The sequence below is a fragment of the Mustela erminea genome, chromosome 1, assembly GCF_009829155.1.
Source record: "Mustela erminea isolate mMusErm1 chromosome 1, mMusErm1.Pri, whole genome shotgun sequence".
In the NCBI taxonomy this organism is placed as follows: domain Eukaryota; kingdom Metazoa; phylum Chordata; class Mammalia; order Carnivora; family Mustelidae; genus Mustela; species Mustela erminea.
In genome coordinates, this window is record NC_045614.1 from 154405156 (window position 1) to 154420278 (window position 15123).

Sequence of the window (15123 nt, forward strand, 5' to 3'; positions counted from 1 at the left end):
GAGGTCCTTCATCCATTTTGAGTCTATTTTCGTGTGTGGTGTAAGGAAATGGTCCAGTTTCATTTTTCTGCATGTGGCTGTCCAATTTTCCCAACACCATTTGTTGAAGAGGCTGTCTTTTTTCCATTGGACATTGTTTCCTGCTTTGTCGAAGATTAGTTGACCGTAGAGTTCAGGGTCTTTCTGGGCTCTCTATTTTGTTCCACTGATCTGTGTGTCTGTTTTTGTGCCAGTACCATGCTGTCTTGATGATGACAGCTTTGTAATAGAGATTGAAGTCTAGAATTGCGATGCCACCAACTTTGACTTTCTTTTTCAGTATTCCTCTGGCTATTCGAGGTCTTTTCTGGTTCCATATAAATTTTAGGTTATTTGTTCTATTTCTTTGAAAAAAATGGATGGGATTTTGATAGGGATTACATTAAATGTTTAAATTGCTTTAGGTAGCATAAACATTTTCATAATATTTGTTCTTCCAATCCATGAGCATGGAACATGATTTCCATTTCTTTGTGTCTTCCTCAATTTCTTTCATGAGTACTTTATAGTTTTCTGAGTATAAATTCTTTGCCTCTTTGGTTAGGTTTATTCCTAGATATCTTATGGTTTTGGGTGCAATTGTAAATGGGATTGACTCCTTAATTTTTCTTTCTTCTGTCCTGTTATTGGTGTACAGAAATGCAACTGATTTCTGTGAATTGATTTTATATCCTGACACTTTACTGAATTCCTGTATAAATTCTAGTAGATTTGGAGTGGAGTCTTTGGGTTTTCCACATATAGTATCATATCATCTGCAAAGAGTGATAGTTTGACTTCTTTGCTGATTTGGATGCCTTTAATTTCTTTTTATTGTCTGATTGCCGAGGCTAGGACTTCTAGTACTATGTTGAATAGCAGTGGTGATAACGGACATCCCTGCTGTGTTCCTGACCTTAGCAGAAAAGCTCTCAGTTTTTCTCCATTAAGAATGATATTCTCAGTGGGTTTCTGAAAACGTTTTTTACTTTGCTTGAAAGATAACATTCTCTCCTTTTTTTCGTCCTACTTCATTACTTCTCCATGTGATCTGCTCCTTCTCATACCTCTGAATATTTATTTATGTATTCTGATCTAAATATCTTCCCTAGGTGATACCATTGGGTTCCCTTGCTTTAAGCCCCCCCCCTTTTAAAAAAAGATTTTATTTATTTATTTGACAGAGAGAGAGACAGCGAGAGAGGGAGCACTAGCAGAGGGAGTGGAAGCTGGAGAAGTAGGCTTTCCACTGAGTAGGGAACCTGATGCAGGGCTCAATCCCAGGACCCTGGGATCATGACCCAAGCTGAAGGCAGACGCTTAATGACTGAGCCACCCATGTTAACCTTAAGTTCCCTTTTTGAAGATGACTCCTAGATGCATATTTCTGGCTTCAACTTCTCCTTCCTTGAGCCTCACAGTATTTTCACTTGGATGGCCAGTAAACATTTCAAACTTAATAGATGGAAAACAGAACTCTTGAACCACTTTCTCCATCAAATTTATTCTCTTCAGTTTTTAGAATGATCCTTTAAAAAGGGTAAGTCAGGGGCACCTGGGTGTCTCAGTGTATTAAAGCCTCTGCCTTCGGCTCAGGTCGTGATCCCAGGGTCCTGGGAACGAGTCCCGCATCGGGCTCTCTGCTCAGTGGGGAGCCTGCTTCCTCCTCTCTCTCTCTCTGCCTGCCTCTCTGCCTACTTGTGATTTGTCTGTCAAATAAATAAATAAAAATCTTTTTTAAAAAAGGGTAAACAGATTATGTCATTTTCCTGATCAAAATGACTTTGGCTTTCCTTTACATTTAATATGAAACTCGGTTTCTTACTGTGATTAAAAGAGTTTATAGACATACCCCCTGCCTACCGTCTCTGAATTTCTCTTCCTTTACTCAATCACATTATTCTTCTAGCTATTTCTTGATATTACCTATCCACCTCTGTTTACATTTGGAGGTTCCTATAAACTACAGTGCTCCTCTCACATATCTTCACATGGTTAATATCATTCAGGTTTGTGTTCAGATCTTACCGCTTTATGAGGTGTGTTCTGACTTCCCTATCCAAAATACAGCTCCTTGTCTATATCATGCTCTGTCTCCTTAAGCTATATGAAAATATATTCCTTTTTCCTCACTCTTCTCCATAGACTGTAAGTTTCATGAAGGTAGGAGCTTGGTCTTGTTCACAGCCAATATCCTTAACATTACGAAAAATGCCTGGCATAGTATAGGTGCCCAGTATTTGTAGTATAAAAGTGTTTTGTGTAGAATTAGTATGTCATTAGTGAATTAATAAAGAATGACTAAGTAGTAATGGCTAGGCTTGTGATAGTTGTATATTTAAATGCATTCAGGCATTAACTTTGTTTGCCCAGTGTTGATATGATTAATACTTACAAATGTTGCTCTATGAAATTTATATTTTAGACCTTTTAGGGAATTTGAAGATGAGAAAACTTAAGACTTTAAGAAGAAATAGAATATATCAAAAGACTAAGGGTGGATGATTATTTAGGTCCATGTATTTGCTTCACTTATGCATTCTTTCTGGTAAAAGATGGTATGCATAAACTTACACAGTTTCTGTTATCTGAGAATTTAATAGTTCTCTTTTATAACTTGGTTAGTGAGTCTGGAAAATGGCTTATTTTAACATAGTTGGCTATGTTGAAAAACAATCTTAAAAGCCATCTTAATCTTAATATCTTGATAGTCTTAGCTTACTAGCAGTTATTCCACAAAACTAGCTATATAGATGTGAACTGGCAAAGTATAGATCTACTTTCCAACTCAGCATCTGTTTAAAATGCAAACAGACCCAGTTTTTAAATTGGTGAAGTTTGTGTTCTCTGTCACAGTTAAAACTTAGAATGTGACTTCCGTTATCTTTATTAAAGCAATTATACTATACTGAGTTGTTTTGTTTATTGCTTCAGCTATAGACATTTTATAACAAGTAATGGGATGAAAGATTGATGTTCTATAAAATATATTTTTTCTTATTTTTTAAAAAAGATCTATTTGTTTATTTGAAAGAGAGCACAAGTGGAGGGAAGGGGTGAGGGAGAGAGAGAATCCTTAGGTAGCTTCCCCACTGAGTGTGGACCCTGACATGGGGCTCCATCCCAGGACTCTGAGATTGTGACCTGAGCTGATATCAAGAATCAACTGCTTAACCAACTGAGCCACACAGGTTCACCTATAAAAGAATTTCAAGTATCACTGTACATGAACCCAGCTCTCACAGCCAATTTAAAGGGCTAGTTTCCAATTTTCCTGAGATGACATGCTAGCTCAACTGTAGAGCCAGTTGGAAGTTTCTAGAGGAGGATAAACATTTGCATATTTCTGTTATCATCTTCTAAGAACTGGAAACTACTGTGCTGTAGGACAGTTCTGCTTATTAAGCCCCTCATCTGCTGTGCAATCCCCATCCCCTCTTTTTTTGGGAGGGGGAGCTTCTTTTTCTAACATAAAGCATTTTTCCTTCCAGATTCCCAGGTATATAACTGTATGTTTTTTAGCTCTCCCAAAATTTTAATTTTATATTTCCTGTGCATATAGCCAGTACTTTGTAATATTTTCTCTGTGTTATATAATTTGGCCTTTATTTATTAGACTTCTGATAGCCAAATATATTTTTGGAATTTATCTTCTTTGTTAATATATACTCTTCACATTTATTACTGCAAAGAAAGGCATCATATTTAATGCTTTCTTTTCATGAAGAATGAACATAACTTTGAAATTCCCCAAAGGAAAAAATTATTTGTGTGGTCTATAAATTTATCAGGACTGTACAATTTCTAGCATGCATATTTTAAATTTGCAACTAGCCCTTCTTTTGGCTCTCGGATTTTATTTATTTATTTTTTTAACTGTATTTTGGAAGATAGTAGGGCTTGTAAGAGCTCTTTGCACCCAAATTCACTTGTTTAGTGAGAAGTTTGATTTTTATTATAGTTGCAGAAGAGTACAGTGTGGTAGCTTATTCCATCTATCTCTTAACATCCTGTACACACTGCTTCTCAAGTTATTAGTGGTGAAATACTAATTTTTAAAATTTCCAGTTCATCAAAGACTGATGTTTTTGTAAAATACAGTACAAACAGTTACTAGAAAAGTGGAATTAAAAAAAATACCGAGTATAGGCCCCAATCTTTATTATAAGATTCACAGATATGAAATTATTATATCAAATTTCTGTAAAACATTCTAAGCACTTATTCTCATTTCTGTGTTTGTCTTATTTCAAAGTAGTAGAAAGTAGTAGACTAATAACATAGACTAGTGAAAAACAGGTTGCAGGTCAGCATTGGTCTATAGACCATATTTTTTATTTTGTTTAAAATTTGTTATCTTTTTACTTTTAAAAAATTTTAACTGAAGTATAGCTGGCATATAATATTAAGTTTAGGTGTGCAATGTAGTGCTTCAGTGGTTATGAAATTCTCACCATGATAAGTGTATTACTGTATTATAGACTATATTCCTTATGCCCTACTTTTCATCCCCATGACTTAATTTATTTTACAGTGGGCAGTTTGTACCTCTCATTCCCCTTCACCTACTTTGTCCAGGCCCCCACCCCCTAGACCATACTTTTTAGTAACATATCCATAGCCTTCTCTTTGTAGTATTTAATGTTATGAGTTCTTCGAATCTTAGTCAATATGGTTAATATTATTTATCCTTTAAAAAATATTTTCATGTGTTTCCTTTTCAGAACCGAGAGCTCCAAATCATGAGAAAGCTAGATCACTGTAACATAGTCCGATTGCGTTATTTCTTCTACTCAAGTGGTGAGAAGGTAGGTCTTGCAGAAAGTGTGTACTGAATATTATGATAGACTTGTTATTTTTCTAAAATTAGTCATCGTTCTCTACTATATCTCCTACCCTAGCCCAACTAGCAGAACAGTTTTGCTAATTGAATGGAAGAATTCTAAAACACAGGCCCTAGTGATTCTGAACTTAAGATACAATCATTGAATATCATTAGTCATATCAGAAATTAGTTATGAAATTGAAAAGGGAATGAATTTTTAAGAATTTTCTTTTTTGAATATTTGTCTTTAGATCTTTATATATATGTATATATATCTTAAACTTTCTGTGTTCCTTAGGTGCTTCTGAAGCCCCATGATAGTTCCACCTGTTTATTAGAGAGGGAAAATTATGTCATTTTAAGTGGAAGTTTTGGAGGAAAAGGGAAAACAGGAAGACTTTGGTAGGACTAGAATGAGACTTAAACACTGGGAGGCAAGTTTAACCTATCTTTGATGAGGGAAAAAGTTAGGAAGGTGTAATATTACAAAGCTTGTTGTAAGTGGCCACTATTTATGATCACATTTAATTTTGTGAAAGCAAAGGATAATTAAAGGAGACTTTGTGCTGTGCATCCCTGGCCCTTTTGGTCTTTCTGTTCATATGATGACATTAACTATAACTAACATCATTGTGCTTACTAGAGTTTGGAAGCACAGAAAATCAGTTTCTTCTGTTTTACTTGCTTAATTCTGCCTGTTCACTCTCTCTTCTTCCCAGGTTCAATATTTTCCTTACTTTCTACTTCACTGGTTTGGGGTGTGAGGGCAGGGCAAATAATAAACTACTTAATCTTTTTGGCTAAACATATATGACTTTGGAGAAGACCAGTTGATATTTTGGACCTCAGATTTCTGGTATATACTGTCTAAAGTTCCTAGATCTGTAATTCCTCTTGATTTCTAAGCACAGTATTTTTTTTTTACTTCATATAACTATTTCCTAGTGTACCAGTGTTTAACCATTTTCCATTAAGTTTTATTTAGATTATTTCCTTAGAAGTTATTTTTTTCATGTCAAAGCCTGTAATATGGGAATGTTCCTTTGTGTTAAGCTATAATTGTGATATACCTCCTGTGGATACATAAATGTTAAATATTTGAATGTGTTTGTGTCAGTCATAGCTAATGTTTTAGCAACCATAATTAGCAAATTGTCTCCTTAGCGACTGTTGTTTCTCAGGTGCTTATATTAGGGAGGGTAAGCCCTTGTAAGTATTTGAGCCCTTTTGTTTCTAAAGCCAGTTACGAGGTTCATGCTACCTTTTTTTTTTTTTTTAAACCTAGCAAACTGCCTGTTATGTCTTTAATCTTATCTATTCTGACATCTTTACTTTTTCCTGTCCCTTTCCAAATAAAATTATGGACCATCTGTTATGTTCACAGCACTCTTTTAATGGAATTTTGCATCCTCATGACTTTTGTTATTAGATGCTAGACATTATAATACCCCAGGGAGGAAAGTAAAGGTCAAAATTATTTGTTCCATGAACCACTAGATTACATGGAGATTGGTTTGCAAAGGACTCCTTACAAAGCCCTAAACATTTTCTCATGATTACTTCATTTATATAGCTTTCCCTATACAGCAGACACTGTGTTTAGTATTTTACAAATATTAAGTCATTTAATGCTTATGAAAATAAAGAGCAGAAAAAGGAAGAATGTCAAACTTGTAAACATAAGGCTCTATTTGTGGCAGCATCACAAGCTTGACCTATCTTGTTTTGGTCTGGTGAAAGCCTTGTTCACAGTCTGCCCTCACCCTCACTTAATCCTGCCTCCGGAGTGACAGTGGACTGTTATCTGTATACCACAGAGGATGGATTTCCCTCCCTGCTGCTGCTCAGAGCTGCTTATTATCATAAATGGTCTTACAGATAAAGAGCAATTGAGAAGTCATTAAGGGAGATTAACCAGGAGGACGCTGAACCTCTGTTATAAAAAAGAAATGTACTTTCTAATGTTTTATTTATCTCAGAAACTTTCTCTTGAGCTTTGTAAATTTTCCAAAGTGAAAAAAAAATGTTCCTCTCAGTTTTGGATAGCTTCATTAAAAATAAAAAAATAAAAAAAGAAAGAAAGAAAATTTGTGATATAGTGCTGAAGATAATGATCCTTCTTCCTTAACAAAAAAGGAAGGTTTTCTGAAGATATGCAGAAATACACCGGTTCAGGACCTCCCATGATCTTTTAGCCACCAAAAAGATGATTTCTTCTTGTCCTACTCATGATCTCCACTCCCATTCTTCTGAATTGTTCTGGCAGGGCTAACATCATTCATGAGACCAGATAGTAAATTAATATGCCCCAAATGAGAAGAGAGGTTCTGCTCTCAGGTTGAGAACTCAGGTTTGTAGTTATCAGTTCTAACTCTTAAGAGTCCTGAGAGTGAACTTACAACTACCTTTTAGAAAAGGATCTAAATATCTTGGGGAATTCTTACAGATTTTTAAAGATGATTTCTCTCTGAATATGACAGTTTTATATTGGGTAGGCATTTTTTCTAACAGAAGCATTATGTACTACCTATGTGTATATATAAGAAGAGTTTGGAGGAAGAAATAATAATAGTTCAAGATGTCTCTGGGACATGCAAATAGAAATCCCCATGAGACAGATACATGTATGATTTCATAGGTGGTTGTGGTAGCTGACAGTGGAGGGTGGGTGCTAAGTAGAGAAAGGGTATTGACAAGGTTGGGCTGATAGAGTTGTGTAGCCATGTGGTAGAACTCTTCGGAGTTCTGGGACGAGGGAGAGGGGATATTTGAGACCAGGACAGTAAAGAGCCAACAGTTTGCCAAGTACTGCCTTCTGGTCATAGAATGTGAGAATAATCTTCATTTGGGAAAACTGCAAGGAAGCCAGTGCCTTTGGGTAGGTCTTTTGTCTAGGACAAAGCAGTAAAAACAACAATAAAAAAAAAACCTCTGTGAAGAGACTGGGATTCAATATTCCATGAAGAGTTTTTCTTCAGGGTGCTAAAGAGCTTAGGGGAACATCTGGACAAGACATCAGTGGTCAGAACATAAGCCTAAAGGAGATATGAGCAGGCAATTAGGGAGACGGTTTTAGAAATTGTGAGGGTGAAAAAGAGAAGAATTCAGTGTTTCAGGATTATAAGGGTGAAAGACTTGGTTGATGTATATGTAAGCATTTCATAACTCTCTTATTGTTGTCCTCATCTCTCCCTCTCTACCGTTTTCTCAGTCTCTTCTGTTCCTTTTGTCTCTGTCTACTTTCTGGGTTTCTGCTTCCTTCACTCTGGGCTCTGGGTCTCTCTCTTTCGGTCTTTGGGGTTCTGTCCCTCTCTTGGTTTGTGTCACCTGCTCAGATTTGTTTCCTCTCTTCAACTCTGATACCTGTCTGTCTCTCTGTCTCTTTCTCATTTAATTACTATATGGATTTCAATCTCACCCCTCTTTTGTTGGATTTCTACCCATCTTTCTTTGAATATCTGATCCTTCTGAGTCTGTATGGATTCTCATCTGTCCTGAGCCTTTTTCATTCTCTTTCTTGGTCTTCCTTTCTTTCTTTTTTTGCCTCTATTACTCCCTTTTTGGAAAATTTTAAAGAAGAAAAATTTTTATTCACTATCCTGACTTTTGACTTCTGTTCTCTTCCTTCCCTCCTTCTCTTCTCTTCTCTCCTTTCCTTTCCTTTCCTTTTTGGAAAATTCCTTTCCTTATTGGTCTCAAATATCCCCTCTCCCTCGTCCTTTCCTTTCCTATTCTTTTCATTTTTTTCCTTTTCCTTTCCTTTCCTCTTTTCTTCCTTTCCTATTTCATTTCATTTGTATAGTTGCATGAATAATTATTTATAACCTTATAAACTTTGAAGATCTCATAAAACTTTCTTTGTTGCCTCATAGTATTTACTCCCTAAGTATTCCTCCACTGTGCTACCCCAGGACTTCATAATTTTTATCTATAAGCACTTTTCAGCTTTGGGTGAAGTTAGAGTAGGATTACTGCAATATTTGGCAGATATCACCGCTGACCACAGTTTAACTGAAAGGTTATGTCTGTTTTGGTAAAATTGTCTTTATTTTGCTCCACCCTGCCATTTGAAAGACTAGTTTTCTTTAGCAATTGTTTAGCATATAACTGGGGAGAAGACTGTCCATAGTAACTGAAAGAAGGGGGAATTAAGTCAGGACAGAGGTGTGACTTAATTAGTCTTAGTCATAGTCATCTGGTTGGGATTATTAGTGTTTGCTGTAGTAACTAGAGCATCAGGTAGTCAATCAGTATACTTTAGATTACTCAGTGGGCTTTAACTAACTCTGATTTAGTTCAGAAGAAGTAGCACTCTGTCCTTGACCAGACAAAAATGGGGATTTTTTTTTTAATTTTTAATTTTTTATAAACATATATTTTTATCCCCAGGGGTACAGGTCTGTGAAAAATGGGGATTTTTGAATGTTTTATAAGTCTAGGCTTATGATACTTTCGTGAATTTGTGTTTTTTCATTATCGGTATTTGATCGTAGAGGCTGCTTTGCTCCTAAATAAAATTTTATGAAGAACCCTATCCTATAAAAAGAACAGGTAGAAAACAAAGTTGCTTTGGTTGAAACTAGGGTATGGGACCAGCTAACGTTTCTTTCCTGAGTTGCATCTCACCTCTGTAGAACCCTACGAGTCTGAAGGACGGACATAGTATGTAAACCACATTGTGTCTTTATAGGAGACTCAAATTTTATTTGAATTTTTTTTTTTTTTAGAAAAATTTCTGTAAGTAACCTTACATGTGAAAATATTTTACCTGTAAAATATTAGATTGGTAAAATCATAGATTGGTAATTTGAATAATAAAGAAATAGCCTTCCTTAAAAAAAATCTTTCCCTCTACTTATATGAGAGGCAGTTTAAATAGCAAGGATGACAAATTGATTTCATTCTTCATACCAACTTTGCTCTATTGATAGTAACTGTGTAGAGAGCTGTGTATAGAAGGAAAGGATTCTACCACTGCTTCTGGGATCAAAGAGAAGAGTGCTGAGCTTTATTATGCCTGTTTGTCACTAGCCCTGGAGAGGAAAGGGTAGGGATGAATCTATTCTGAAAATTAAAAAACTCTGGCTTTGTAACGGGGTTTACATCCCAGTTCTGCCACTTGATAGCAGTGTGACTAGGCAAGATATTTACCTTTCTAAGCCTTTTTCCCCTTCTCATCTGTATAGTAAGGATTTTGTAAGAAAAAAAGTATAATGTTTAGGTGCTTGATCGTAGCACTTGGCATATAATTAACACTTAATAAACATTAACTTCCTCCTTTGCAAATTATAATTTAATAGTTGCAAATATATATTGCACTTACTATGCCTCAGATATTGCTCTTAGCACTTTACATGTACTTTATAACTCACTTAAACCTTATAGCCACCCAGTGAAGAGTGGGTACTGTTATTATTCCCCATTTTATAGAAGAAACTGAGGCACTTGCAGTTAAGTAAGCTACCTGAGTCATACAGCTACTGAGTGGCAACATTAGGAGTCCATTCCCGGCAATCTTTCTCCAGGGTCTGTATAGTATGCTGTACTATTTAGTGTAGAATGTCCTTTTCTGCAGGATCAGTGTATTAGACACATAGCATTTAAAAATATCTCAATAATAATTGCTAAACAAAGAGGTTGTACAGTGTCTACTTTGGAGAATTTTTAGAAAAGAATAAATAGCTTTTGTTCAGGACAATAATAGTAGTAGTAGTGATAATAGCCAAAACTGTGTGATGCTTACTGTACGCCAGGCATTAACTAAACACTTAAACTCTTCCGGTTTTTTGGGGATGAGTTTGTGAAGAATTGTTAATTCTTTATGGATTTGTTAGAATTTACCACTGAAACCGTCTGGTCTCAGACTTTACTTTTTGGGAAGTTCTCGGATTACTGATCGATGCATTCTTTACTTCTTATATAGGTTTGTTGAGGTTTTTATATTTTGTCTTGAGTTAGTTTAATATTTGGTGTGTTTCCTTGAATTTACTGATTTCATTTAGGCTAATTTGTTGGCACACATTCGTTCATAGTATTCTGCTATGGTCCTTTTTATTTCTGTAAGGTCAGTAGTAATATCCTCATGTTCAGTTCTGATGTTAGTTTTTTGTATCTTTTTTGGCAGTCTAGCTAAAGGTTTGTCAGTTTTTTTGAGCTTTTCAAAGAGCAAACTTTCGATTTTCTTAGGTGTTTTCTGTTTGTTTGTTTGTTTGTTTGTCTCTGTTTTATTTGTTTCTGGTCTATATTATTTCCTTCCTTTAGCTAGCTTTAGGTTTAGTTTCCTGTTCTTTTAGAGTTCTTCAGGATGTGAAGTTAGGTTATTGACTTGAAATCTTCTGTCTTAATACAGGCATTTACAGCTCTAGATTTCCCACTGAGTGCAGTGAAGATAGCACTCAGAGGGTGGTATGTTGGATTTTTGTTTTCATGTATCACAAGTGTATTCTAATGTTTCTTTTCCAGAGGGTGTTGCTTAATTTTCTCTTTGTCCTTTTGGTTGTTTAGAGTGATACTTATTTTTACACATTTGTAATTTTTTTCTTTTTGTTATTGATTTCTAGTTTCATTCTATTACGTAGGGGAAGATACTTCATATGATTTCATTCCTTTTAAATTCATTGAGATTTGTTATTTTGTTGCATAATATATGGCCATTTTGGATAACATTCTATGTGCACTTGAGAATAATGTGTATTCTCTTTTGGGATGTAAAGGTAGATAGATAGGTTGATAGATATCCTTTTGGTTTATAATGTTCAGATCTTTTATTTCCTTATTGCCTTTTTATCTAGATGTGCTGTCCATTATCGAAAGTGTGTATTAAAGTCTCCAACTGTTGTAGAATTGTTTATTTCTTCAATTCTGTCAGTTTTTGCTTTGTATATTTGAAATTCTATTGTTGGTACGTTACATATGTATAATAGTTATATCTAGTTGATGAGCTGACCTTTTTATCAAAATATAATGTCTTGGATGCCTTTTATTTTCTTTTTCTTGCCACCGCCCCAGCTAGAACCTCCAGGGCAAAGTTGAGAAGAGATGAAAGCAGAAATCCTTATTTTGTTCTTGATTTTAGAGGGGAAAAAATATCTAGTCTTTTTTTTTTTTTTTTAAGATTTTATTTATTTATCAGAGAGAGAGGGGGGAGAGAGAGAGCACAGGCAGACAGAGGCAGAGGGAGAAGCAGGCTCCCCGCTGAGCAAGGAGCCCGACGTGGGACTCGATCCCAGGACGCTGGGATCATGACCTGAGCCGAAGGCAGCTGCTTAACCAACTGAGCCACCCAGGCGTCCCTCTAGTCTTTCTTTTTAAATATGATGTTAGCTGTGGGTTTTTCGTAGGTGTCATTTAAGGGGGATCACTTTTATTCCTAGTTTGTTTAGCATTTCATGAAATGTTGACTTTTGTCAAATAATCCTTATCTCTCCATCTTTTGAAATGATCGTTTTTTTTTTGTCCTTTATTCTATTACTACAGTGATTTACATTAATTTTTTGAATGCTAAAACCTACTGGCGTTTCTGAAATGATAAACAAATTTATCCTATTTGGTCATGGTGTATAATCATTTTATACGCACACATGCGCGCGCGCGCACACACACACGTATTTTTTTAAAAGTTTTTATGAGGAACTGGTATTAATTCTTCTTTGAAAGTTTGGTAGATTTCTCCAGTGAAACCATCTATGTTCCTGGGCACTTTCTGTGGGAAGTTTTAAAATTACTAATTCAGTTTCTTTACTTGCAGTAGGTATATTTACATTTTCTATTTTTTCTCTTGTCCATTTTGGTATTTTGTTCTTCTTATCTAAGCTATCTTACTTATTGACAAAAAGTTTTTCATACTTTTCTCTTAATTTTTTTTATTTCTATAAGACCATTTGTTATGTCCCTTTTTTCATTCCTTATTTTCACCATTTGAGTCTTTTTCTTTACATTCGTCAGTCTAGTGCTACAAAGGTTTGTCAATTTTCTTGATTTTTTTTTTTAATGAATCAACTTTTGGTTTCATTGGGTTTTTTTTTTGTTGTTGTTAATTTCTTTTCTATTCTGTAATTCACTTATTTCTGTTATGTTCTCTTTATTGTTTCCATACTACATTTCGCTGTGAGTTTATTTTGCCCGTTCTTTTCTAGTTTCTTAAGAGAAGAGTCTTGATTTGACATCTTTTTAGAGTCACTTACTGGTCAAGGTTGTGCTTTGAGTTCCCTTAGCTAGTTATATTTTTATCCTTTACCATTGGATGTGTAAGTGACCTGGGTGCCACTTCTCAGTTCAAGGAGTCTCTATTTGCCACAGATCAAACCAGATACTAGTAGTTTAGAATTTCCCCCCTGATTGCCTCTGAGAAGGTGCAGCCTTGGGCATTTACTTTCTTTCTGACTTAGGGATGAATGTGATTTTATTTCTTGGAAGTTGCTTTTGGGTCAGAGTAGCTTATTGTTCAGTGTTTGATTTGACGTTGCTTGTAAATCCCTTGTGCCATTAATGCTTTTACTGTGTGTTGATGTATCTGTGTGCAACCTGGGTAATGTTTCACGTCTCCTCCCACATCCTGCACAACCTAGTACCTGTTTATATCCTTAATGACCTCCAGAGATGACTGTTGCCAAGTAGGCTCTTTTTGGCTGTGTCTTTTCTTGTTTTTCTTCAACTTCTGGTGCCTTGCCTGTTTGCTTCTGTCAGGGACCTACCCAGCCTCCACAAGGATCTCCATTGCTTTTAGACAATGCCCATAGGCATGGCATTTTCTCTACTGTGTCATGAATAAAATTGGTCTCTGTAGGCAGAGCTAGCCTCTCTTTCCCTGGACAGAATCCCTATTTTACTGTGCTAGAACTCAGTGTGAAGACTCACTTTTTCCAGAGTAACACCCCCACTTTATGAGTGGGCAATGGAGGATAGGCAGTGACAGCCCCTGTTCTTCACACCTTGCCACTCCCAACATTGGGTGCTCTACACTAAGCAAGTTAAAGGTGAGACCCTCAGGTCTGCAGCCTGCTATGCCTGGCGTAGAGCTTCTGACTTACTTTTGGAGACTGGATGAGGGAAGGGAAACACAATCCTCTTGGCCCTGCCCAACTGGAATAGATCTTTTGCATCTTGGGACACAGCCTGCCCTCCTGGGGTGAAACCATAGCCCCAGACTAGAGCTGAGAGGAGAGGAAGCTACCCAGTAGACCTACCGAGTAGAGCTTCCCAGACATGGAAGTAGGTTATCAGGGTAAGGGAGCAGGTCTTCACTAAAATGCCACAGACTCTTGCTGTTCTCACCGAGATTTGTTTCTTCATTTGCTGTATGCCCTTAAAAAAAATTACCAGATACTTCAAATGATTGTTTTTTAATCATTTTACCAGTTAAATATTTGTTCTGCTGAGATCCTCTATGCTCTCTACTCTGCCATTCCAGAAGCTCTGCTCCCCACTTACTTTCTGCATTTTATGAACAGCTTAGTGAAGCTGTTACGCTGAGACTCAGCTATAGCTGAGACTTCCAGCTATAGTGGGTGCATTTTGTATTGTAGAGGAATAGACTGAAAAGTACTAATTGAACACATGCTGATTGTCTTTTGTTTTGTTTACTCCATCAGTAAATAAATTTTAAGTAAGCACAATGAATTTGTACCATTGTACTAATACATTATAAAACATATACTAAAATAGATACTTAAAAACACCAAATAAATGATATATGGTTTATCAGATTCATATTCTTAGAGATATTCTTTTGATTACTATAGAGATTACTATATAATATCTTAAATCATGATTAAAAACACTAAATTTTTTGTTAAATCTTATACATATAAGTGGTTTTTTTCTGTGCACATTATGCATTTTTCTCATTTAGTCATCTTGGTGCTACAAGGTAGGTAATAGTACTATTTTATTATAAGTTTTAAATTTTAGAATTTTAAAGTAAAGAATTTGCTCAAGGTTGAATAGTTAGTAACCAAACACAGGAGCCAATTTCAAATGTAGCCTCTCCATTTATAAAGTCTGTATTCTTCCAATCATCTACTCTCTCTGAATTCTTGAAATTCATTTCAGTTTACTGATACTGTATATAGTGTTTTAGGTATAAGACAAAGTATAACGTCTGCCTAAATCAATTTGAAAAGGACAGGAAAAGAAATACACTGTAGAATGACACATGGAGAAACCATTATTTGGAATATGAACAGAAGTACTATAAAGAAAAGTAATTCAGCAAAGGAATTACATAGGAGAAGTGATACTTATTCAGGGTTTGAAGGAGGAGCTCTTTAGATAGATAAATA

At 35.6% G+C, this 15123-nt stretch overlaps 1 protein-coding gene across 3 annotated transcripts in view; it reads left to right on the forward strand.

Annotated features, from left to right (window-relative positions):
- Positions 1 to 15123, forward strand: part of GSK3B (glycogen synthase kinase 3 beta) — a 205667-nt gene that overhangs the window by 90867 nt on the left and 99677 nt on the right. For all 3 annotated transcript variants that reach the window (XM_032347642.1, XM_032347623.1, XM_032347633.1), the window contains exon 3: positions 4743 to 4826. In XM_032347642.1, coding sequence (XP_032203533.1) covers positions 4743 to 4826 — 84 coding nt within the window. The remainder of the gene's footprint in view (positions 1 to 4742; positions 4827 to 15123) is intronic.